Source organism: Phocoena phocoena, chromosome 3, assembly GCF_963924675.1.
Source record: "Phocoena phocoena chromosome 3, mPhoPho1.1, whole genome shotgun sequence".
In the NCBI taxonomy this organism is placed as follows: Eukaryota; Metazoa; Chordata; class Mammalia; order Artiodactyla; family Phocoenidae; genus Phocoena; species Phocoena phocoena.
Window position 1 is genome coordinate 146,642,744 of NC_089221.1, and position 27,444 is coordinate 146,670,187.

Below are 27,444 nucleotides of genomic sequence, written 5' to 3' on the forward strand. Positions count from 1 at the left end.
ATATTGGCCGGATCTGCGCTAGAGAAACTGCTTCTCTAGAAGCAAGGAGAACAGAAGCAGGGCTTTGAGCTGTCCCAGCCTCTGCCCCTGGATTTCCACGGGATGCCCCTGCAACATCTGTATTGGGAAATAAAACATCCCACCGCTCTGTTCTCTGTTCATGAGACATTGTTGCCTTTGCCTAAAGAGAGTTTGGGAGGGACTGAGAGTGTTCTTCCAAGAAGTACCTCTTCCAAGAAGTACCTCTTTAAAGTACATCTTTAAATTTACACCCATGAACTGTTGTGAGATAGAAGATGACCAACCCCTGGTTTTCTCTAAATCAACTTAAATTTAACCCGGAGTAGCCCTGACCTGACTTACCTGGCATTCACAAGGACCCAGACTCAGTTTCGTCCCTCCCCACCCAGAGAGTCAGTGAAAAGTCCCTGGGGTCTTATGCCTCCCTGAGCACCCACGGAGACCCCACTGGTCCTAGGTGCACCCTGCTCACTGCTGATGTAGCCATTGGTCAAGCACATCCCTAAGCGAAGGAAGCTTTTCTGGTTCAGTACTGCTGGGGCCAGGGGTCCAGCCACCCTAGGGGCACAGCCAAGGGCAGGAGTTACGGATCTTTGTTATTCAGGACCCCAGTTCACCTCTCCCCTCCTAGTCCTAGGAATCTTTTTTCACCCTTTTTTCCCCTCTGTTTCTGCCTTCTCATCCCTCTCAGCACCGTGTGTCCCTCTTCCTTTCTCCTGACGTCAGTTGCTCACTGGAGCTGCTTTGCCCAAAGCTGTCGAAGGCAGCCATTCTCCCATCAGAGACCCCTAGAAGGCTCGTTAAACACAGATCCCTGGGCCCACTCCCAAGGTTCTGATTCATCAGGTCTGGAGTGGGGCCTGAGAGTGTGCATTTCCAACAAGGTCCCAGGTGATGCCCATGAGGCTGGTCCACATTGTGAGAACACCACTGCAAGTGGAGGGAACAAAATGCCTGGCTCCCCCTACAGAAATGGCAGGGATATGGGAGGGAGAAGGGAATGAAAATTCCAGGACGGTTGAAGCACAAGTAAGTATTTCAGTTAATTATCATGCCATCCACCATCTCATGTTGAATGATAAAATTATATTGACCAAAACATGATTTAGATGCAGATTTTTGGGAACTCTCCTGTTTGGTGAGGAAGACCAAGGGGAATTACATTATATCTTGTATCCCTGGTGACCACAGGCCTGTCCTTGTTCATGGCTCCACCTTAGCCTGGAGCTCAGGACCCCTGGTTTGGGACTCCCCGCCTCTATTCCTCATCAGGCGATTTTCAGAAAATTGCTTCCTCCTACCCACAAGCCCAGACAATGATTTTCCTTTCTGCTGCCTGGACTTGTCGTTGAGAAGCCTGGCGTCGCCTGCAGAATGTATTTGCAAGTAAAGTGTCCAAGTGGCAAGAGAGAGGCCCGGCGGAGGGGCAGCTAGATGTGGTGAACTGTGTCAGATAAGCAGCGTGCAGGAGCTCTCGGCCCTCTGGCCAGCCCTTCTGCTGGGAGTAACAACCCTGCAGCATCCCTGCCCGCAGGGCCTCCTGCTGCCTCTGCCCACAGCACCTGGGGATGGAGCTGCCCTTGAAAGGGCCTAGTCAAAGCTGTCAAGGCAGAAATTGCCCCTAGTGCTTCATCTTGCAGTGACAGTGGCGCAGAGTGGTCAGGCTGGGGCTGCCCTGCTTTCGCATCTTGTCAGTGCCACATACTAGCTGAGTGTAGTTTTGGACAAACCACTTTTCCCCTCTGTGCCAGTTTCCTCATTTGTATAAGGCAGATAGGAATAGCATCTACCCCCAAAACTGTGAGCCTTCAATGAGATAGTACCTGCAAACTGCTTCGCATGTATCTGCCACACAGGAAGTGTGCAAGTAAAGTGTGCAGCGTTCATCACTATTACTCTGTCCTGGATATTGGGCTTCATGTCTCAATTTTCCTCCTGGACTGTGAGCTCCCTGAGACCAATAGCCAGGTCTGATTCCTTTTTGTATCCATTCATTCAATCACCAAACATCTGTTGAAGCCCTACTATGTGCCCGTCAGTGGGCTAAGGGCCCAGCGTCTGGCCCTGCACATGGTGTACAAGTGTTGATGGATGGTTAATGAATGAAAGGGGAGGAAACTTCAGTCGGGCCTCCGCCCCCCACCTGGGGACCTCCTTAGAGTCAGATTCGGATTCATCAAGTCTGGACTGGGAGCTGAGATCCTTCATTTCTTCACAAGTTCCCAGGTGACCCTGATGCTGCTGGTCTACTATGGACCACACTTTAAGCAGCAAGGCACTGGGTGCCCATGCATTATCTCTTATTGCTTGTAAAACCCTTATGAGTTCAGAAATGAGGAAAAGGAGGTTCATAGGAGTTGAGTAGTTGTTTAAGACAGCTGGCCAGTCTGCAGTCAGGGTGGCCTGCCTCACTTTTGTCTTTTGAGCTACACTGGCTCCCTAAGAGCAGTCGTTCCCAAAGTTCACTGCACGTTTGGAATTGCCCAAGGAACGTTAAAAATCCCAAGGTGTGGGGAAGTAGATAGCAGGTAATTCTAGTGTGCAGTGAAGTTTGGGAACCACAACTTCCAGGCCAGAACGTCATCAGAGGAATAAGAAGGGAAGGGGCTTAATTTTGCAATCTCTCTAATAATTTCAGGTGCCAATCATAGACTTTCAGAATTTAGAGCTATAGGCCTCATTCTTTTACAGATGAGAAATTGAGGCCCATAGCGGTTAAGAGATTCATCCAAGATCACCAGACTCATTGATGGCAAAATTAGAACTAGAGTTCAGGCCTTTTGGCTCTCACTTTCCATGTGCCCCCTTGTTCTAACCAGCTGCAAAGGCAGCAACCTACATGTTTCCTGTGCCAGAGGAGGATTCCAGGAACACAGGGTATTCATTGGAAGGCCGTCTTCATGCCCCTCTACCAGCCAGAACCCTGGAGACTCGAGTAAGACCTGGGAGCCCTCAGGGGGAACATCATCTGACATCACAAGGGCAGGGAAGTTTTCTTTTACAATACCCTACCAATCTTTAAATGATAACATGTGACAAATCATGTTTTGACGTTTTAAGGGCTTTCAAATTCCAAAATGAAGTATATAATCCTGTTATGGTATGGGTGTAACTGTGGCTTGATTCAGTGTAATAAGCATTTATTGTCTTAATTGTGACATAACGTCAGTTTTGTTGGATGCTTCATCTGGAAGATATAGGGGCTGTAAATATGTACAATCGGCACTTTATGGGGGGCTGGGGGGAGGCAGTGTTACATGACTTAGAATTGAAGAGCCCAAATCTTAGCTGTTCCTGTGTAGCTTTACCTTATAACCATTGATAAATCAGTCATATGAGGACGCGTGTACTCTTAATTGTAATCATTTATTGAGCACTTATGCTGTGAGCGGTACTGCAGCACCCACTTAAGGAATGTAATTACACTTAATCTACATAACACTCCGAGAAGTCAGCATTACTTAGAGGCCTACACAGCTAGGAATTGGGGAGCCAGGAGGTAAATTCAGCTGTGGCTCACTCTAAGTCACCACCGCACGCAGAGTAGAAGGAGCTGGTTCCTCAGTCTTGTTTTATAGATGACGACCTGAGAGAGGGACAGAAACCTGCCCTGGGGCACACAGGAAGCAAATGGCAGGACTGGACCTGAGACCAAGATCTCCTGACACTGGGCCCAGTGTTGTTTCCTACTATGTCTGTGGACATGAGGCCAGAAAGAAGAGCCAGGACTCCAAAATCTTCCCACTCAGGCTCAAGCCATCACACAGTGAGGAAACTATGTTCCATGACAGACAAGACTTTAGTCCAATTCCCATTTGATTAGAAGAGAGCCTTTTACCAATCTGCGTGTCCCCTCAGAGCAGACCTAAATTCGCACACACCATTTAGGTACCTTCCCAATCTGTGTCCCACTTACTCTTCCGTCTGAGACCACATATCCATTCATTGAGCAAATATCCTTTGGTTACCTGTATGTACCAGGCACTATATTGCAGATGAAGAGATAAGAAGAAAGTAGGACCCTAACCCAGTCTCTGACTTCACAGTCTTACAGCAGAGGCAGACAGATGAGGAGAGAGCTCCCAAAAACTCTGATCAGTGCCATCAGAGTGATGATGCCAGGGGCATGAGAGCTCAGAGAGGGACCTCCAACCCAGCTGGGGCTGGAGAGAATCCCAAAAGCCTTTCTGGGGGAAGTGATTTCAAACATGAGACCTGAAGTTCAGTAGAGATGATGAGGCAAATTGTTTAAAGGTATGTGTGTATGTGTGTGTGGGCACACACACGCGCATACTGAGGCTGGAATCAGGACCAATTCTGTGTGGCCGGACGGTAGAGTTTAAAGGAGCGAGTAGGAAGAGGGGAAGAAAGGAAGCTGAAAAGGGGCATGCAGGGAATCATACCCTGTACTAAGGGGTTGATTTTTTTATTCCGAGTCAGTAGGCTCTGCTGAAGATTATAAGCAGGAGTGAGAGTTGGTCTCATTTCCATTTCAGTAAGCTCACACTCTGACTGCAGCATGGAGATTAAAGGGGGCAGAGCTGGAGGCCGGGGACCCCTTAGGAGGCTGCAGCAGTAATCCAGGTAGTGAAGATGGTAGCTTCAATACGGGCAGTGAGACCGGGGGCGAACACGTTCAAGACAAATGTCTAATCTCCAGGGCTCGGTGATCCATGGAGTCGGCCGGGGGGTGGGGGCTGGAGTGTTGTGTTGAGGTAGCGGGTGGCTCGGAGAAGGAGCACACGGGGAGGAGAAAGAGGGATCTGAGTGGGGAAAGATGGTGTCGGCATGTTTATTACAAGCTGCCTACAGAGAGTCCCAGGGGAAGCGCTCAGTACAAAGCTAGAGGGCTGGCATTCTCTTTATTTATCAGAAAAGACCCTAAAGCTGTCAACACTTTGGAATCTTATGATCTGATGAGAAATGACCAAAAGAATGACGGCTTGACCCCAATCATAGACTGGTTGGTCTAGCTTGTAATACGGCTCAGGGTGATCAGCTAACACAACAGGGGCCCTGTGGGCACTGGGACAGCTAAGGAGACCCTTTTCCTTTAAAATCACGGCAAGTGGGACCGTCCTCCTGGTCTCCTTGATGGGAGTCCACTCACTCACACTCACTCACCCACTTGGGAAGCCTTTCACTGAGCAATTTCCATGTGCCAGGTATAGAGGATACAGGATGTGGAAGAAAGTCCCTGCCTTTGAATGTCTCCAGGTCTAGTGGAGAACACAGATGCCAGGGCATGCGATTACAATTCCATGTTACAGGCAGGAGGAGAGTTGGATGTCAATGTTCAGGAGACCCAGATGTTCTTAGACTTTGGAATGCTAAATATCGCCATGGAGTAGGTGCAGATACTTACGGGATGGTTTTCAGTTTTCATTTTGGTGACTTGTGCAAAACTCACAACCACAGACAGACTGGGACTTCAAACTAAGTTTCACAATTTTTACGGTTTTTGATTTTATCACAATTCTGATTCTCTCTGAGTCCTTAGGAAGGCCACCCCCAGGGTCTACTCGCTTGATACTGTATTAATGGTGATGAGGACAATGAAAGGAGAAAGATTTGAGTGTCGTTGGAGCAGAGGGAGGGAGGGAGCGCCTAGCTCTGTGTGGACAGAAGAGCATCAGGTAAAATCAGAGAAGCCTTCCTGGAAGAGGGGATGGCACCTGCATGGGTCTTTAAAAATGAATTAGACTTCATGGTGTGTAAAAGAAGGCATCTTTGGCTTGTGCAAATGCCAAGGGAGTGAAGAGAAGTCTAGAGTAGGTAGCATGTAGGTGGGAAGAGGGGGCTGGGAGAGAAACAGGATTGACATGGTGAGAAGCCTTGAATGTCATTCTCGGGAGGCATGTGGGCATGAAGGAAGCAGTGAGGAAGAGGCCTTACCTGCAAGTGTCCACAGGAACCAACCAGGTACATAAAAGAAGAACTACGTAGGGTGTTTGCCAGGGATTGAGGGGTTTCCTGGGACGCAGGATTTTCCGTGCTGAAACTGGTAAAGTCCCAGGCAGACCAGGGCAAGTTGGTCACTCTTGGATGAGGCCAGGCTCTGGCTACCTGGAAAGTGCGTGCCTACCCCCGACCCAAGCCCCTACCTACTTCAGGAGGCAGCTCCCAGTGCTGCCATAGGGGAGTGCAGAATGCAGAATGGTTATCTCTGAATCTGCCGAATACCCCAGAGAAGTTGAAAATCCAAAAGTGATGCAATGGCTTCTAGTTTTAAAATGTTGACAAAACGTCAGTTGTTCTTAAAACACGTTCCGATGAAACAAAGCATTTCTGTGTTCACATGAGGCCTGTGGGCTGCGGGTTTGAGGATCTTTGGGCAAAGTGACATAAGCAAAGCCCCCATATCCCACCCTGCTCCTGCCCTGAGGCCCCGTAAACGCACATTCAGACAATTTTCATTATACAGAGTGACTTCAGTGATCAATCTTTTGGTTTTTAATTTGATGTTCTTAACCATATTTGGATGCTGGGCACAGAATGTAATAGATCAAAGCAGGGATGAATAGTGGTAATAGAGGCACCCATTCAGTTTTTTTGAAAGATGAAATTAGTGCTCAGTGGCTTGTTCTTTCCCAAATCTGGAAACCTGTGTGGTGAGGAAGTTAAAGGAGAATGCACATCTCAAACATCAGCCTTAGTTGAGGTCTATCTTTCTGGGATCAGGACAACCCCCTGGCTGAGATAACAGTGGGAAAGAACAGTCATTTTGCTTTTGGGGAACTTGGAGGCTCAGGGGCCAGTGTTTGCAGGTGGTAGATTATGGTACAGTTGATTCAGCACTCTGGTCAGAACCAGCTCTGCCAATTCCAGAGGCTGTGTGGCCCTGGAGAAACCACCTAACCTCTCTGGTCCATGGCTTCCCCATTTGTGCTACAAGGAAGCTGTCTTGCAAGAACTCCCAAGGATCACCCTCCCCATCAACTGTCTAATTCTAAGCTTTAACTTCAATTAGACTTGTACTAGGATTTCTCCAGGACTGCCAGGGTGAAGGAGTCAGCAGGGGTTTTTAAGGACAAATCAGTCCAGACAACTGTGACATCTTTTTTCCTTTCTAGATGGAATTGGTAGATACGGAGCTGTAGTAGGTTGATCTGATACCTGGGTGCCACCGGGACAGCTCTCTGGATGGCATTTTTCATTGTGTCACTTGATCTTTCTTTAGCTGAGTGTGGATCAGAACATAGGGATGGGAACTGCGTGCAGGAGGAAAGTGTCAAAGGCAGGGGCTCTCTGGCTAGGGAGCCTTCTGCTCCCAGAGACGGGACAGTGGGGCAGGTGGGGGAGGACCTGCATTCATGCCAAGCCGCAGTGTCACCTTTATTAATGATGGCAGGGAGAGGGAGTCTGCAGGCAGCTAATGCAGACTGCGGAGGATGGTAATTGGAAGTTGTTACCATTCCAAAGGACAGGGAAGTGGAAGTGGGACAAATGGGAATTTAAGAGGAGGGAGGTGAGCAGAGGGAAAGAATGGAAAAAAAAAAAAAGAGCGTGATGTCATTTGGAAAATTGCAAACCAATAAATCAATGAGGTATCATTCCCAGGACAGAGAGGAAACTGCCTAAGAAGGAGCCAGCCAGGCAGGGAGCTGGGGGCTGACAGGAAGCACCAGATCAGTAGGCAGTGCAGTGTCCTCATCAGGGGTCAGCTGGAACATGAGCCCCAGGAATGGAATAATGGACTTCTACTCCCTTCTCTCCCCTCCTCCTTGAGGGTTTTTTGTTTTGTTTTGTTTTGTGTGTGAATGACATCAGAAGGACTTCTTTATCCAAAAGGGCTTTACAGGAGCTCGTTAATGTGAACCCTCGGAGTCAGCTTTTCAAACACTTATCTCTGAGTTCAGCTTCATAGGATTTTTTTCATCATTGGAATCAGCTTCATAAAAGCCAGAGCATGATAATTCTGCCAGTTTTTACTGTTAACAGATGAAATAGTACTCCCTTTATAGAAATGAAGAGCAAGGACTCTGGGTAGCTTTCTTTAGTTCCCAAGACCTTGTCAACAGAGCTGGCCTGAGGGCAACCCAGTAGGCAGATGCCTGCATGACATCCCATTATCAACAGATTGAGATTCAAAGCCCTCAGCCTGGCATTCAAGGTCCTTCCGTCTGCGCCTCCAAATATCTCTTGTGATCTCCCTCTGTGAACCTCTGTTGTACCAAAACACTTTGCTCATTTTCACCTCTGCTTCTTTCCTCACTGTGTTCCATATAAAAGTGGGACAGCAGTTTCTCAGCACATGTATTATCCCTCTCTCCCTTGCCTATAGCAGACATCACTAATTGATTGCCACACTCTTTCCTGCTGAGGTAGGACTTGGCATTAGAATCATTCCCCACACAGCTCTTTAGGCAGTTACTACCAATCAATCAAATTACAAAATGAAATGTTTTTCCTGTTATCGGTGTCCTTTCCCACTCTTAGCTTAATCTCTTTCACTCTTCTCATTCCTCAAATCCCACATGCTCCATGAAATTTCCCCTGAACATTCCTAACTACAGAGGTCATTCCCACTTCTTAAAAGCCTAGAGGAAGCTATAACATTCATTTTGCACCTGTCCTTCAGCATCATAATGTATACATCTCTCTAAGATGCGAGTTTCTCACTTCAGCACTAGTGACATTTTGGCCTGGATCATTCTTTGCTGTTAGGCTGAACTGTGAATTACAGGATGTTTAGCAGCATTTCTAGCCTTTACCCAATAGATGTCAACCTCCCCCTCTCCCTGTATGTGACAGACAGAAATGTTTCCAGTTTCCAGACATTGTTAAATGTCCTCTGGGGGAGAAAATTATCTCCAGGTTAGAACTACTGTATTGAGAGAGAGCGAGAGAAAGACAGACAGAGAGACAGAGACAGAGAGACAGAAAGAGAGAGAGAGAGGAGAAAAGGAAAGGAAGGGAAGACTCTTCCTTATGAGTCTGAGTAAATATTTGCTAATTGATTGATTAATTGGGAGTGAGGAATTGTCTGGGAAGGGAGAAAACCCTTCCCTAGCGTGGACTGAGTTACACCATCAGTGTGTCATTGCTTTGGTTAAGCCCTACTGAGTTGAGCCATGCAGAGAGCTTGCAAAGAGGCCACCTCCGCACACACCCGATAAGCTGTTATCAGACCCCATACCTGAGTGTGCTGGGACTAGCAGATCCTTTGCAGCAGGGACAACCAGGCCTATTTGGGGGCGGTGGGAGGAGGTGCTAGGAGAGGGCTGGTTGAAGAGTTAGGCTTGAAGTTTAGAACACGATGTGGGAGACCTTCTTCACTCTTCTTCACTTGTCTTCAGTCCTCATGAAGGAAACTAGAGACATCCTTTTATCCACAAAATAATCATCCCTCCTGAAAACTCTCCCTTACCTGGCCGCCTGGCTGTCTGTGAACATGTTTATCTGCCTGCGCATGCCCCCGCCCGCGGCCCTTGAAACATGGAGTCTCTGTAAAGGGAAACAAAGGGCAGGGAGAGCTTGTACAAATCATTATCCGCAGTGCAGCTCTCCAGGTCCACAGAGAGGTTTAAATCATCCTTCACGAGTCAACCAAAAGCTAACTCCACACTTCCCCAGCTGATCAACTAACTGTTCCTGGTGAACTGGAAGACAGCTGAGGCTAGGCATTGCAAGAAGGCTTTTTGAGTGCCCGTGGTGTTGCCAGGCTCTACAGGGACCCTCTGCACCCGGCTTCTACTTTGTCCTTACAACAGTCCTATAGTCACCACTGTTATCCCCGTTTCAGAGACCAGAGAACTGAGGCTCAGAGAGGTAAAGTAACTTGTCCAAAGATCCAGAGCATATTGAAGAGAGCTGGGATTTGATCCCAGTACTTAGTATGCTCTGCTCAGTGCCTTCCCGGAAAGCTGCTTCTATGCGAAACCAGATATATTTCCTAATATGTGGTGTTGGTGTCCGTCACTTAACCTTTCTTGGCCTTCAAAACCCCAAGCAACGCAGAAAATGGAGGGGTTATCCTCAGCTGAGCCTAAAATCATGGAGACTCATAAGCCACAGAGCATAGTCATTAAGAGGGCTGGTCGGGCTTCCCTGGTGGCGCAGTGGTTGAGAGTCCGCCTGCCGATGCAGGGGACACAGGTTCGTGCCCCGGTCCGGGAAGATCCCACATGCCGCGGAGCGGCTGGGCCCGTGAGCCATGGCCGCTGAGCCTGCGCGTCCGGAGCCTGTGCTCCGCAACGGGGGAGGCCACAACAGTGAGAGGCCCGCGTACCGAAAAAAAAAAAAAAAAAAAAAAAAAAAGAGGGCTGGTCTTATTTACGTAGCTAGGTATCAACCCTGACCTATCTACCTATGTAATCTGCCCACCTAGCTCCATCCAACCATCTCTCCATCCCTCCATCCATCCTTCCATCTCTCTTTAGGCACAATAGATGTCTAGAATGTCCTTAACATTCTAGAGGCTTATTAGATTGAAATGAATATTCTTAATATTCAAGGTTAGGCAGGAGGCATGGTGGAATGAAATATTTTGCACTTTTCCTTTCTTCGTTATACTTTGAGGTATTGCTTAATTTTCATATCAGTAAGATGATGTCATGATTACAAAACAATATTCTGGAATCAAGCTGAGCTAGGCAAGTCGTGTCACCTCCCTGCTCCTTGATTTCCTCATCTGTAAAGTGCGCGTGGTTTTACCAACATCGACTGACTGCTGGGAGGATTAATTGAGATGAAGCATGCACAGTGCTTGGCCCATAGTAAGCGCTCAGTAACTGGTAGCTGTTGTGACCATTGGCATACTTTTTTGCACCATGTCCGACACATAAATGTCCGACTGATGTTAACTTCTCTCTCTTCCAGCTGTTTCCTTGCCTGGCCATAACTTATAAAACGTCCTTATTGATGGATAAGCAGAGGGTTTAGCACATTGCATGACACACTCTTAGCCCTTTAAATGGCAGTTATTATCGTTATCCTGCAGCCCACAGTACCTCCTTCCTGAGTCATAATATCCTTTCAGGACACTTTTTCGTGTTGAAAGTTGATCTTGGTGTCTTACACAACCTGGATGAAAATGTTTGCAGGAGAAGGTGAGGGGCTGTGTAGGTTACTTATGCAGAGCCCACGTTCCTAGTGATGCTCCTGGCTTTGATTTTTCTCAGGAATACGTGAGCCGAGGACAATACTGTATTCTCCAGGACTCAAAACAAACGTTTCTGCACAGCCCTTCCTGAGGCATTCGGTACCAACCTTGGAAGACCACCACGGGTGTGTGTGTTCATTTGTGCACTTCCCCACCCACACCTCCACAGATGTAATTGGAAACATTTAGAAAAATCATCTTCTGTTCAGTTAAAAACTGGGGTGTCCTAAATGATAGCCCATCTCCTGGCAAGCAGCCTTCTCAAGTCCCACAGGCTCGAATGGCTTTAATCAGAGGCTGAGAGCCGCTGTAGCAGGCTCCCTCCCCTTCATTCGGCTCTGAACAACAGGGAGACAAACTGCTGAACTCGAAGACAAGGGGGATCCACGTAAAACTAGAGTCCATGTCCACACCTGCCGGAGGAGGGTCAGAGTCTGCTATAGAATGGTCAGTTAGTGAGAAAAGATTGTTGAGGAGTGGTGACACTACCACGAACAGGAAGGGTCAACACTGAGCACATAGTTGCACTTTTCACGCACCCACCACCCTGGGAACAACTCCAGTGTAACGACTTGGAGAAGGGTGGTAAGACATGGAAACCGCCTCTTTAAAGAGGGGTTCTTGAAACACACAGCAGCCAGAGCGAGCTTCTTAAAACCCAAATTAATGGCCTCCCTTTGCACTTGGAAGTAAACCTAAACCCTTGCCCCGACCTTCGAGGGCCTTCAGGATCTGGTCCCAACCTGTCTCTCCGACCTCATCTTATATGTGCTTTTCCTCATTTTGTACCCTCTTTTCGATCCTCCAGCACGCCAAGCTCATCTGACCTCAGGGCCTTTGTATCTGCTACTCAATTGCCCTGGAATGCTCTTCTGCCAGATTTTTGCATGACCAACTCTCACCATTAGTTCTCCACCCAAATATCAGCCCTCTAAGAGGCCACCTCTGTCTCCCCTATTGAAAACCGGTCTCCTCCCATCTCAACCTCATTGCTCTGTAATATTCCACTAGCAGCAGATATCACTGCCTAAAATGATCTTATTTATGTATTCACTTGCTTATGGTGTTTCCCCATCCCTGGCCCTAATGAGGGTGTGAGTTCCTTAAGAACAAATCCCTTGTTAATCTCATTCATGACTGTCCAGAGCACCTAGAACCATGCCTGGAACATAGTAGGTGCTCAAGAAATATTTGTTACATTAAGGCATGTGTGAAAGAATGATCTCACTCTGGCTTGATCAAATATAACTTAAGATGGAGTAAGCTCAGAAGTAGAACAAAAATTCTTTCATTTCTGTCCTCTCCTAAGGCAAAGGTGTTCTACACATGACCCTAACTTTTCAGTGTTTGGGGGGGTGGTCCCTGTAACATTCTTTTAAAGATGGGGAATACTATAAGAAGTTCAATCTGTCATCTAAAAAATATTTATTGAGCTCATACTATGTGCAAGTTCAATTCCAGATTCTGGTGATACAGCGTGAATAAAGGACAAAAATCTCTGCCCAGGTGGAGCTGACAGTGCTGACATGAGAGACATCATGGATTTATGAAAAGAACACAGGTTTTCGAGTCAGAAAGACCCAGATTCTAATTCCTGCCCCACCATATACTAAATGTCTGTCTAGGCAAGCTGCCTGACCTCTATGCATCTCACTTTCCTCATCTGTGAAGTGGGCATAAAGTTGACCTAATGAGGTTGTTGAGAGGACTCAGTGAGATGGTAAAGGTGGAGTCCTAAGCACAAGGAATAATTGAACAGAATTTGCTTGCCTTCTACATCCCTTTGCGATTAAACACCTCATTGTGTCCTTTGGAAGATTTAAAGTGACCCCACACTACAAAGCCACATGCACAGGCTCCAGCCAAGATCAGAAAGTGTTCGTTTCAAAGGAAGAGTGTGTGGCCACTTTAGTCTCGCCTTCCAGCCTGGGTTCAAAGCAGCCTTGTTACCAACCCCCCTACCCCCCCACCCCCCCACCCCGCTCTTTGACAGTGAGAATAGCTCTCTGAGGAGACGCCTTGCCTGCGGTTCTGGCCCTAGTGATGCTGGAGAGCTGATCATTAATGCCCACAGTGCCAGGTAGTGGTACACACAGCTGACTCTAAAGAGTTGCTGTGTTGTACAGATGCAACATGTCTAGGTGCATCCAGAGTACATAGCATCCAAGAGGCACATTCCCGTCTTCCTGTGATGTTATGCTTTGACATGGATCAGGCTACACAAAACCCCTGGATCTGTGCCCATAAAGAAGCTTCTCCCTGAAGGAAGGTGACTTGGTTTATACTCTGTCATACAGCAGGATCCCTGGGTAACCAAAGAATGTCACTGCACACAAAGACAGGCACTTCCTAAAGCCAAACAGCCGGAAGACTAAGCTTTCGATGAAGACGGTTACATTTCAGGCTTTTGAACAATCTGGGCACCGTTGTCATTCATCCTACCTGCCAGCAACTGTCCCCAAATAAAAGAAACCTCCAAACTTGCCCTGCTCGAAGAGGCACACACGCGGTTTACTAAACAGCTTTATTTGGGGCGTGTTGTTAACCAAAGGCACGTTCAGAGTCAAAGGACACTTAGCTCTTTGTCCGAAGCTGTGACTGGGAGTGCTTGATGCATCCACAGACGGTCAGGGGTAGGTGGGGTCATCATATCGTCTGTCCAGGTCAGGAATTTCAGTTAGCCAATCTGCATAGTTTCTCTGGACCAGAGTCAGCGACAGCAACAATAACACTAATAGCTGATTATATTGAGGGTTTTCTATGTTCTAAGTGCTCTATACAAATTGATTTAATTCTCACCAAAACTGTATGCAGTAAGAACTATTTCTATTCCCTTTTACTCTGAGGCACAAGAAACACTGCCCAAGGTCACATGCTTAGTAAGAGGTAGAGCTGAGATTTGAACTCAGGCTGTCCGGCTCCTGGGTCTCCACCTGACGTTGCTTCTTTGGAGTACAACCTTATCCATCCAGCTCACTGCTGCACCCGGGCACCTAGCACAGTGCCCAGAACTTGAGATACCACACACACTACTTTCCCCAAAGATTGCTGCAAACTACAACTCTGAGCTTCCTGACAAAGCTCTAAGATGAACGGGTTTTAGGGTCCCTGAATTCCTCACACCATAGCCTCCTACCTCCGGTCCTGGATCTGTCACAAAGACAGCACCAATTCCATCCAAGAATAAAATCTGTTATATAACCGCATGGCAGACATGGGGGTGAATGGAAAAGCAACCTGAGAGGGGCATTAGGCTACTCTTAGTCTTCAAAGGAATTGGATGGCCCCACAGATAAAACTTCTCATCTCCCTCGGCATGCAAAGTTTCCTCGCTCATCTCCTCTCCTTGGCGCTCTCTGTATTTTATTTTATTTTGGTCGAGCACATTATTTGAAGTTACTATGGCAACGTGTCACCAGCTGGCATCGCATAGTAATGCTGGCATTTAGGTAGCAAGCTCCCGAAGTCGGCTCTTTCCCTCCCTCTGCGATCTCATCACTCCCACTGATCTCAGGTGAGTGGAGTGGCAACCATGCCCCTCTCCCCTTGTTTGGTTAGCTCTTCAAGGCAGGGCAAACTGATCACCTCTTCCCGGTTCACTCAGCACTGCAGGGTCCTGACGGTGTGTGTAGGTGTGTTTGCTTTAGAGGTGGCTAAATAGATATGTTTGAGTGTTGTGCACCAAAACTATTGGCCTTATCAATAAGATGATGATGGTTTTTTATGCAAAGGAGTAGATTGATTTGGAGAGGGCTACTCTCCTGACCGCAGTCAGCCAGTATCCCAGCTAATTAATATTAATGACACAATAGTGGGTTTCTCTTTTTCCTCTCTTGCCATCACACAGTGAAGAGACCCTGATTGTTTTCCTTTGGAGCTTCAGCTCTCTCCCAGGTGTGCAAGGGCTCCCTACATACTGACGGGCTGAATTGTCCAGATCAGTTGATTGTCGTGGATAACTGAAGAGGGTTCTATATGGCAAATAAGCCCTGCCACTGCAAGTGTTATGTAGCCCCTCATCAGCCAAGTGCCTGCGACGATTGCATTTATTTTTACACGTTTGACCTAGTTTCAAACCATGTCTCTTCATGCTGTGATTCATTAGCTACATTTTAAACCACCCGGAATGGAGCCGACGTGACTCTGCCTGGTTTGTGACAGCATCTCAGATAGTTTCTCTCCGGAATTTAATATGCAGGTCCCCCCCCCACCCCGGTATGCTGTTTTAAGAAGCAATTTCCTTTCTGGGCACCTGGAATGCTGCTTGGGTATGGATGAGTGGCTGCCTCACGCCTTGGTAGTAAATATATGCTGACCACAAAATTTCCACCAAGGATGGAAGGCAGGGCATTCTCACCAGCCTGAATTGCAAGAGATCCCTCTAACCCTCTGTCCCCCATGCAGTATTCAGGCTTTTCCACGTTGCTGACAGGGCTGGGAGTTTGGGGTCCGACACTGTAAAGTTTGAGCCATGTCAACAACAGGAGTGTCTGAGTTGCTAGGGCAAGTGCAGTCTGTTCATCACCCCCACTCCCAATCCCTACAGCTCTTTCTAAACACTTAAGACATGGTGGATGTAGAAGGTCTCAAACTTGTAAAAGGGAAAAGGGGCAGGAAGCAAAGAGGTGGATTGCCGTGCTGAAGACGCTACTGAAAAAGGGATAAATGTCAGAGAAACACAATGTGATTCCACCATTCTATCATTGTATGACAGAGAGGGGTTTTTGGTTTTTAATTTAAATGACAGAGTGGAGCCTTTACTGAATTCGAACCTGCTGCTGGTATATCATGCTACTTCAGAAATCAGTCAGTCACATTGGTGCGATTGCTGACAGATTTGATACTAAAGTGGGCTAGACACCAATAGCAGACAAAAAGGGAAGCTTCCAGTGGGAAGTAAAGCACTGTCATTTCTCATTAACAGCCAAATGCAGGTAACTCGTCCAAACTTCAAACTACACAAACATCACACTACAGATCGTACTGGAAGGCACTCAGCTGGGATTTTCTATGGGGCAGTTAGAAGGAAGAAATGAACAAGCTGGTCAAAGTAATTTTGATTGATCGATGAACTGTACACCCTGAGCAAGTCCTTATAAAAGGATAATGGTTTCTTTCGTAAAATGGTCACTCTCTCTAGATGGGCACTTGGAATCCCCTTCCCCTTTTATTTTCATTTAATATGAAGCATGGAAGTTTCTCTAAACAAGGCTTAAGACAATGCAGCCTTTTCAAGGTAATTTCCAGGCAACTTGAGCTTTGAGGTTTGTTGTTTGCTTTCCCCCCTTCAAATTCACATCAAGCCTTTGGAAATACCAAGCATTCCGTATCTGTATCTATGCGTTTGGGGCAGCCTGCAGTTCTGACAATGGTGGATGTTACAACACACACACACACACACACACACACACACACACACACACGCTCACAATCCCAGGACTCATTTAAGCCAAAGCTTTAAAAGTAAACTGTTGTCCAAGAGACGATAGCATTTCCTCTGAGAGGATGATCGATCACAAAAAATAAAACCTCCCCAGATCTCTTACCTTTTGAAGCAGTGGAATTACCTGCAGAGAATATCCTTCCTTTCTTTGCAAAATGAGCCAGGCTTTGGCCAGCAGCAGAATTACTCCAAAAGGAGAAATAATAAGTCCTTTATATTGAAATTTTCACTGTTTATATGCAAGAAGTGTAGTGGGTCTGCTCACGTAGGAATAAATAAAAAGCCGGAAAAACTGCACGGCAGCTACCATGTGAAAAGGAAAGACCTCTAGTGGCCACCGGCTGCATTCTTGGAGGAAGCCCCTCACAGAAGAGATGGAGGGAGTAGAGGAGACACACGCGTGTGTGTGTGTGTGTGTGTGCTCTCTCTCTCTTTCACGCACACACACACACACACACACACAAATTCAGAAGATTTCTCCCCTCTTGCGTCCAGCCTGGATGGAGGGATAAAAAATAATATGCTTGTTTCTTGGTTTCAGTGGGACCTGGTTAAATTAGCAGTGATGGTGGCATTCTGTCTGGTTTGAAAGGGATGGATAATTTCACAGACTCACCATCACCGCCTGAGGGCGTGAGCCGGAGAGAGGATTTGACTCCCTGGACGGCCAAGGCGGTTGGCCCCCATATAGAGGTTCCAGGTCCCCAGCAACATAGTGTCATTGACGTTACCCCTGAGAGTCCCAGTTTTGTGCCCCCTGCCACCTCTGCATGTTTTCTGAACATTTATGGTGCATGCGTGTGGTGGTCACTTGCAGGCAGAGCTGGCTTCCCAGGCGTGTGACCTGGTCCGGTGCTCAGAAGGACCCTGTGGCTGTCTTGAAAATCTGAAGAATTTTTACAAGGACTCTTCAATTTTCATTTTGTTCTGAGCCCCACAGATTGCACAGCTGGTCCTGCTGACTGGGAAAGCATTTTATCCCTAACGTCCTAATTGAAAAGAACCTAGAAGCAAATGAGAATCTGTATCTTTGGGAGTTACTTTTGGGGATGTGAACTTGAAGAACATTCAATTACCCAAAAGACTTCCTGTGGAGGAATTCAGAAGGAGCTTCCTGGGGACATCAAGGCTGTTCCTTCCACCACTGTCACTGAACTGTAACCCTGTAATATGGGAGGATTTTTTTTTTTCACGCTATATTTTTTTGGTCTTTTAGTTTTATTTTTTTTTAACAAAGACAGCAGTTTGTGATACAAATATAATACTTGGTTCAAACATAACACGTCCAGGCCCACCTCTCTGGTGTGTGTTACGTCTGACACCCTTTAGAAGTGGGGTTTCCTGGAGACACCTGCATCACGCCAAGCTGCCCAAGCTTCCACAGGCCTGCCCTTGACAGTGGGACTTCCTTTGGTTGAGATGGCAGCCCAGTGGAGTCTTGTGGGAGACACTCTTGAGTGGCTTCTCCCAGCTGGTGGCTTTATGGTCAGTACTTCGTTTACCAGGTTCCCAGAGTAGATCTCTCTAAATTCTGCCTTCAGACACTAGCCCTGCCAGAAAGCGCCACCCTGGTACAGAGTTATAAAGTCTGGGAGAGAAAAAGCAGAAAAGGGTGTGGTGATGTCTTCTGGTGCACGAAGGGATGTGGTTCTTGCTCCTCTGATCCCGCGGATCCTTTCAGACCCACTTCCTCTCCAAGTCCTTGCGTTGATTTCCCTCTTGTCTGAATCCCTCTGGCACTTGATCTGCTTCGCTCATCAAAGTCTTGTGCTTTTTTCCTCGTGGTTGTTAATCTTGCTTTCCCAACTAGATCATGAACTCCTGAGAGCAAGGACTACCTCCTCTCATTTCTTTTATGGCCCTTAGCAAGTACGTGTCCCCGGTAGCTGCTGGCTTCTCGCTGACTGATTCATGGTCCAACAATTGATGCCCTTGTAGGGAACCTCAGTGTATTCAGGGCACCATAGGAGCCATTTGATCCTTCTGATACACCTCTCAGGGTAGATACAGGTGGATTATTGTCCCACTTTACAGATGGAACAGTTGGAGATTAGACATGTAAAATTATTTACCGGAAAATCAGACTGTCTCCAGAATCTTGATACACGCTGGATCTCCTGACATCAATACAGTGCTCTTTTCCCAATGTACAAGCAGCTGGAGGGATAAAGAATAGGGCCCTTATTGTCTGTATCTGGAGCTCCTGTTATAGTCCTAGTCATGTAATAGGTGCTCAATAAATGCTTTTTGGATGAATGAGCTGATGAATGAGCCATAAGGAGACATTTACTCTTAGGGAAATTTCACATGCTCACCTGCTAAGGAGAAATTCTCCATCCCTGGGGGACCTTTTTATACTCACCTGGGATAGAGAGGTGTTTTCTGGTCTGAAGTCAAGTAATTGAAGTAGGTGAATCTCATGGTCCTCTCTCCACTGTTTCACGGCATTTTTCTTTATTTCTTGCAGAGTCACTTTGTGGCATGTATGACAGCCATCTTAAACCAGATGGGTGACCAGCACTATTCCTTCTATATTGAGACATTCCAGACCAGCTCTGAACTTGTGGTGAGTCTATAGGATGCTCTGGGGCAGTGCTGGGGAGACGCGTTACACAAAAGATTCTTGAGGGTTTAGGGCACGAAGGTCTTCCTGTGCGCCGGGAGGATGTGTGGGTCTAAGTTTGCAGGCATGTTCGTGTGATTCCCTGTTTCTCACTCCCATTTAGGCTTGTAAATATCACTTCTGGGACACATCTTCTGTCCATATCGTACATGAGCCCTGAGTGCCTAGTCTACGTATGCCTTCAAACCAGTATTTGCTGATGAACCATGGACATTTTGAGGCTTAAGAGCATGAATGTTGGAGTCACACAGTCATGGGTCTGAATCCAGGGTTTGTCACCAGCTAGCTGAGGAGGTTAACTTTAACATTTCTTAAGCCTCCGTTTACCCATCTGTAAAGTAGGGGTCATATCATTTGTGAAGGGATTAAATGAGAGCACAGTAGCTCTCACACTGTAAGAGTCCACTAAAAGCTAGCTATTATTACATAATAATAATGAATGCATAGAGAAAGTTGGCCTCTGAGCCCCTTTCTCCTTCTAACTTCTCAGGGCTCGTTTGCTAGGACTGTCTGCCTGCAGCGGGTGGCCTGTGGGCCCGTACCTCTGCAGCAGATGATATCATCAACGTAAAGCCCAGCCCGGGCTGTCCCAGGGTGTAGTCATCCCTTTGCCCTCAGTATGGTCAGCTTTGTCATTGTCTCCTTACCATTGCCAGATTCAGGGGTTCTGCTACCAGGGGCTCACTTTTAACTCTCCTTGAAGGAAGCAAGGGCACCAGAATTGGACCAACCTCAGAGAGTGGCCCACAAAAAGAATCAATAGGAAGCCAACGTCCTGCCCCTTCATCCATATAGCTTTGAGAAGGTCTCCTAACTGGAGTAGGATTGGCAAGAAATGGAACCTCTTTCTGGATACACAAAAAAATGAAACAAAAGGAAAGCTAAACAACCCAAGATTTCTCCCCCTCAAGTTCTCTATGTTATGTGACATGGAAATAGAAAGACTGGATTCCTAATTTTTGATCCTCAGTGGAAGGAAGGGTGGGAAGGATGGTAGGAAAGGGAATTGTTATGTATTAAATTATACACTTCTTATGTAGTCCTCCAACAGTATGGCATAGGTGTTAGTAGTCACATTTTACAAGTCTACAATCTGCTTGCTCGAGACCACACAACAGTATGTGGCAGAGAGAAGATTTGAACCTCTGCTCCAGCCCTTACACTGTGCTGCATCTTCTCATTCAGAAACCAGGCTTTCCATCTGTGAGGCAGAGGTCTTCTCTTCTCCATTCCCACAGGAAGGGAGTGTGCCTGTGACGATATCCACAACTCCCCAGGTGACATCAAGGATGAACGATTATACACACCATCGTCATCCTCGAGCACTTCGTGAACACTTACAGTGGGCCAGACTCTGTGTGGAGCATCTCATAGACAGTGTGCACTTAATCAACCCTTTGAGGTAGATGTTATCCCCATTCTGCTAATGCAGAAACTGGGACTTAAAGCATTGAGGTAATTTTCCCTAGAAGCAATGATTGCTGGAAAGGAACCAATCTCATTTCCAGAATTTTGCAATTTAGCTTAAAGCAGTGATTTTCAAATTATATTTCTCCTAGCCTCACTATCTTCTACCATAAACACACACACACACACACACACACACACACACACACACACAGAGGCATGCATGCATGCACGCACACTTCAACCAGAGCTGTTTTCTACTTTTATCTACTTTATATATTAGGTTCCAGGTAAGATTTTCTCTGAACAAAGAATTCCGCTTTAAAATAATCTGAAAACCGCTGGCTTAAGGAGAGAGCTCTGAACGGGTTTCCTATGGATTTTAATTTTACCTTAAGCAAATAGGCTGGATGCCTTCATTTCCTCTAGCTCAGGAGGGCGCCAGTGGTTCTGGTCTTTGCTATCTAGATTTGTCTTGAATTTGTGTTCTCCAAAGGTAGAGAACAAGTTTGATCTACTGAAAAATCTGATGGGGCATGTTGAGGTCCACTTTGAACCTCTTCAAAGGAGAGGGAGAGAATCCCTGTCATGTTTCCTCTAAGCTGCTTGTTCACTTGCCTATGACATATGAATTAGCTGTGTCTACAGTACAGTAATTAGATGTTCATTTTAATAATAGTTTGTTTGCTCAATGACCTGAGATACATTCATATAGTGTAGATTATTTCCTCCTCAAATACATATTTGGAAAGATGATTATAAAACTGCCACATCAATGAACGCACTTACTTCTTTACTCCCAAAGACAGAATTAATAGTCCTTTATTTTGAGAGTGTTTTCTCATTCCATATTCACGTTCCACTTATATTTGTGAAACAGTTTCCCAGTAACAAATCGTTAAGATTTCATTAAAAAATCCACTCTATTGGTTTCATTGGATTTACTTAATAACAGGCTGTACCCCTTCCCTTTCTGCACCTCCAAAAAATAATAAAGAAAACATTTGAACAGCCAACAAGGTCTGGGCCCTTCCAGTCATTTCCTATAAAGCAAAATGACAGGTGTGTTTTGCTTTACTATTGCAGGACTTCTTGATGGAGACATTCATCATGTTCAAGGACCTCATTGGGAAAAATGTGTATCCTGTAGACTGGATGGCCATGAGTATGGTTCAGAACAGGTGAGCTGGCACCTGCTTCCTAACAGCCCCGTCATCTCAGCACTCACTTTACAGTGCACTGTTAGAGAAAGAAGGTGGGGATAGTTTCTCCGTGGTGAAAATAAATCCAAGTGCCACAGAGCCTTTCTTTCTACATTTAAACCCCAGGGAATTGCTCACCGATCTTGAGCTATTTATTTATCTACTATTATTTATTCCTTTTTATATACTGAACTGGCTACTCCCTACCTTCTCCATTCTTCAAATACTAGTTAAAATATACTTTGTCTATGAAGCCTTCCCTAAACTCTTGAGACAGGAGAGCTTAAGGTCAGTCTTATTAAAATTGTATTATTTTAAATTTATTCAAAACAATAAAATATATTCTGTGACATGCAGTAGAATAAGTTTAGGAAGCACTGGATTACACAGCTTTGAACAGCTTTCTGTGCTGCAGGACTTCTCAGAGCCTTTAGTATGCTAATAGAATTCTTTAAGAGAAAGATTTAGGATACAGCATTTCACAGATTTACTTGCCCTTTGAAACATCTGGTGGGAATATATTTATGTCTCCGTGTGTATATATAATACGTATTAGCATCTCATAGAATACCAGAGTAACCCAAGTATAGCTCAGGTCCCACATGGCCCAGTACAACAATAGATAAGAGTAACTGTGAGCAATTTCAGTCTTTAATGCTTTCTCTCAAATCATGTCATTTCATCAAAATGAAGTTCAAGTCATAACACTCAGCAATATTATCTAATATTCCCTTTCTCCATTCTTCTGTCTCTCAGTATCTCTCCTATCCCATGGTTTACCCAAATCTCTCTCAGAACCTTATCCTCAATTCCTATCCACAAACCCCTTTAAAACTGGGGTCTTCTAGGCTCCTTTCTTTCCTCTCTCTCTCACTTTCCTTTGGCTTCTTATATTTGTTTTAGGTCCTTCCCATGGAAACCCCTTCACTCTACACTGGTTGGAAGTTTTCTCTCTCTCTACCTATTGTCCTTGTTTTGTATCACAAGAACCAAGAATTGACTGGCAAAGACAGAAATATCCTGAGAGGGTAGAAGAAGAGGAGAAGTTGAAGAGGCAAAGGCGGATCCTCTTTAGTGGGAGGCAAAGAGGGAAAACTATAAATATTAATAAGTTTGTCATTGGATACAGTCTGGGAATTTCTATCTCATCTATGCCTAGGATCTTACTCTCGTCCCAGATGGCCTCCATCCCTTACTCTTCTGTCCTCTGAAAAGCTGCTCTTCCACTACTTGGATGCCTAAGTGCCTAGCCAAGTGACTTTACAGACACACTTGCTCTTGGGGCCAGCTTTAGGGGCTGGTGAAGGGGAGGAGAGGTTTGTCAAGGCAGAAAGAGATAGCTATCTGTATGTACATTGTTGCTGATGGTGGGAGGTGGATAAATCAGCACAGCAACAAAAATGTAAGAATTCTTAGCTTGGGCTTACATTGCCCTGATTCTCCCTGTTCACGTCACTCAGCTGGGAGGCTGGCTTTTACAATGCTTAAAGCATTGGTGGGAATTAGGCCAGGCCACGTTACAGATGAGAGGTGGGTATCTCCCTAGCCCTTCTGTCAGGACCAGCTTCCTGAGTATGCAACCTGTGTAGGTGTATAGGACCTTGCACTCTGAAGGGTCCTGCTGTCACCGTCTTGAATTCTTAATAATTTTTGGACTAGGAGACTTGCATTTTCACTGTGCACTGAGCTCAACAAATTATGTAGTTGGTTGTACCTCACAGCAATGTCCGGTCACCTGTGTTTGGAAGAAGCCAGCTCCCAAACTGCGTGCGAATCCCTTCACTGTTTGCCAGCTGGTCAGTAATGTCTTGGGGTTTTGCCAAATTACATGAAGCACCCAGGTGAGTCATCTTCGACTCACCCTACATTTCAGGTACACTCAACTATTCACTGTTGCCTGCTGTTTCATACTTCTCCTGACTTTGCATAAACTATGACTCTCCTCCTTTCTAGACCAAACTCAACATGAAAGCATCCTTCAAATTCTTGTCCATGTCATTTCTTCTTTGTGGATCCTTCTAGGACTCCTTTATGGTAGGAGAGTATGTTCCCTCCTCCTTGTTTACATACACACCCATATTATAACACTTACCCCACTGTACTATAATTATCTCTTCATATGACTGTTTCTGCCACTAGGGAATGGGCTTCCTGAAGGCAGGCACTATGTCCAATTTATCCCTTTGTTTCTAACTCCTGGCACAGAACCTGACATTCATAAACATGTGTAATGAACTCTGTGTATCCAATGGGTACTTATTTTTTAAAGTTTTAAAAAGTATTTTAATTTGGGCTCCCTGGTGGTGCAGTGGTTGAGAGTCTGCCTGCCGATGCAGGGGACACGAGTTCGTGCCCCGGTCTGGGAGGATCCCACATGCTGCGGAGCGGCTGGGTCCGTGAGCCACGGCCACTGGGCCTGCGCCTCCGGAGCCTGTGCTCTGCAACGGGAGAGGCCACAACAGTGAGAGGCCCGCGTACGGCAAAAAAAAAAAAAAAAAAATTAATTTTATTGGAGTGCAGTTGATTCACAATGTGGTGTTAGTTTCAGGTGTACAGCAAAGTGATTCAGTTATACATATACATATATTCATTCTTTTTTAGATTCTTTTCTCATATAGGTTATCAAAGAATATTGAATAGAGTTCCATGAGCTATACAGTAGGTCTTTGTTGGTTATCTATCTTATATATTGTAGTGTGTGTGTTTGTTCATCCCAAGCTCCTGATTTAACCCTCCCCACTACACTTCCCCTGTGGTAACAATGGGTACTTATTGATTCGGGTTTTTTTTTTTTAAGAAATTCAATTCAAATTTGCCTAAATAGAAAGAGAAAGTATTGGCTCAGACAACTGAAAGAGCCCAGAGTTATGGCTGCAGGCATGGATGTATCTAGGTGCTCAAACAGTGTTGTAGGGAATCTGTAGCTCTACCTCTGCTCTTTCCTCTGTTGGCTTCATTCTTAGACAGATGCTCTCTTTGCAGTGGAAACCTGGCTATAGAAGTTCCAGAAATATGTCTTGTTGGATTAGCAGCCCCAGTAGAAAGAAAAAGCCTCTTCTTCAATAGGTACAGCAAAATTTCCCAGACTAATCTTGAGCTACATGCCCATCCATAACCTCTGTGGCCAGGAGAATGAAATACGCTCTTTCATCAGGCTTGGGTCATATGACCCACCTTTGGAACTGGGGAGGCTGTGGTTAGTTCTACCCAAACCACAAAGTCTGGGAGCAAAGGGGGAGGCTGGGGGAGTAATTCTTCATAGGAAAATCTGAGAGTTATTACCAGAAGGAGAAATGGACGATGGGCAAGCAAATAAATGCACAGACATCTACTACTGATACAGGGTCAGGAGGATGGAAGCCCAGAGAGGCTGGAGCCCTGACCAGGGCAAACCCCCCTTCTGAGATGCCGACAGTCATCCTGGAGGAAATACGTAGAAGTGCTTTGAAGGACTGTCCCTACCTGAAATCCCACAGACTTTAGTGTTTTTGGGGGGGACTGGCCCCTAGAGATGATGCAATAATCCTTGTTTCTTTATACCTACAAAATCAGAATATAATTTTCTAAGGGACCTAAGAAAATGGAATTGTCTCCTAAATAGAAACATTTGTATCTCTAAAGGATCTGCTGAGTACTTAAGTCTTTACATTTAAAATAAGTTAGACTCAGAAACGCAGCCTGGGTTTCAGACTTCTTAGTTCTGCCACCTTCTCTTTCTTGGGAAGCCATTCAACTTCATGGAACCTCGGTTTTCTGATCTGCAAAATGGGGATGACTGTATCCATTTCGTGGTATGTTTTCGTGAGGGTAGAATGAGTTGCTCCTTAGCACAGTGCTGGCACCTGGGAAGAACTCAGTGAATGGGAGCATTGCAGACAACAAGTGTAGCCTTGGAGTAGAGGAGCATGTGTCTAGTGTCGACCAGAAAAGATGACTGTTTCTCTCCTTGCTGGCATATAGCTTAGGTTGTGGACTTCCTTCATCTTCTGGCCACAGTGATCCCTTCCATTTACAGAGCACCTGAAATTTTTTTCACGATTGTTGCATCTTGTGTGGTGTTACGATAGCTAACATGTATTATGCACCTGGATCCACCCCTATTGTAAATACTTTACATGTATTCGCTCATTTAATCTTTGCAACAACTTTATGATGTGGAACTGTTATAATCCACATTTTATACCTGAGGAAACTGAAGCACAGAATAGACGAATAACTTACTCAGTGTTGTATTACTAGCAAAAGAACAGAGAAGTCAGGCAATCAGAGCCCATGTTCTTCATCTCTACTGCTTCATCCTGTAAAATAGTGAGGCTTGTATTATTAAGTGCATTGTAAGGATGTGCAAACTGCATATTTATTGGCTCAGATACCTTAAAGAGGCCCAAAGAGGTAACCCGCACAAGGTCATGCAGCTAGTTAATGAAAGATTTCAACATAAATTGGAAAAACGGAACATACACCATGGTTGAGCCCAGATCACTGTTCCCCAGAATGTCATTTTCTCTCCTCTAAAAATATGCATCCTAAGCTCCATTCATTCACATGGACAAGGTGAACTCCGTACGTTGGTTAGTCTGTATGTTTCAATATCTTTCTTCCTTTTTTCTTTCCTCCTTTTCTTCCTTCCTTCTTTCCTTCCTTCCCTCCCTATTACTTACATTTTTATGATTTTCTGTTTTCATAATTTCCCAATTATCGCTTGTTATTTGTGTATGTATGTATGTATGTATTAGTCATATATAATTTATCTATCTGCTTGTTGGAGGAGGGAATGGAGTTTTGCAGATTTGAATGTCTCCTCGGCTGTGTACTGTTTGTGTATGCAAACGTGGTGACATGTCTACTGCAAGAAATACCTCCTGTTAGAGCATTCTTCTTATTGGCAAGATGCAACATTCAGTAAGATCTGATGTACGCGACATGGTTAATTTTTAAATGATCAAGTTCTTTGTAATATTGTAAATGAACAAAATGTGCCTAGGAACCTCTTTTCCTCTCCTCCATCTGCACCTCAATCTGGAAATTCAACATTTTGGGCAGGGGGCAAGTGGTGGCCGTTGGGGATTTATACGCATCCCTAAAGCTTCTCTAAATGGAATCAATCAACACATAGATATTGAGTGTCCCGGGCATCTGGAGCCCATCTACGCCATGGCCCCAGAAGGCAGGGTGCTTACAGTCTTGTTGGTGAGACAGTAAGTATGCCCATGGAAATATGACCAAGCGCTGCAGCCACTGTAGTGAGTTCAGAGCACAGAGAAGTTAGGATTTATGACTGCCTAGGTTCGAACCATCTTATGGTTATGTTACCTCTGGTAAAGTTACTTAACCACTCTGGACTCTGTTTTTCTCACTGTAAAATGGGGTACTAATAAGACCTACCACAAAGGATTTTCCTGAGGATCAAAATGAAATAATACGCATAAAGTAGTTAGGGTAGTGTTTAGCAAGCATTTCATAAATGTGAGCTTTTATTTTTGTTCTCACATTCCTATGATCTGGGAATATCCAGAATATTTCACAGAAGAGGCACATCCGGGCTGGATCTTGTCTGCCTTACTGGTGACGTATTTCAAGGTCTAATATTGTCTCCAGCACACACTAGGCACATAGTAGGGTCACAATAGTTGACCCTAGGAAG

The 27,444-nt window shown here is 45.6% G+C and overlaps 1 protein-coding gene across 1 annotated transcript in view; it reads left to right on the plus strand.

Moving 5' to 3' along the window:
* DOCK2 (dedicator of cytokinesis 2) overlaps positions 1–27,444 on the plus strand; it is a 425,761-nt gene that overhangs the window by 310,862 nt on the left and 87,455 nt on the right. The window contains exons 29-30 of the mRNA XM_065873738.1: positions 19,036–19,134; positions 21,685–21,779. Of these exons, the coding sequence (XP_065729810.1) occupies positions 19,036–19,134; positions 21,685–21,779 (194 nt within the window). The remainder of the gene's footprint in view (positions 1–19,035; positions 19,135–21,684; positions 21,780–27,444) is intronic.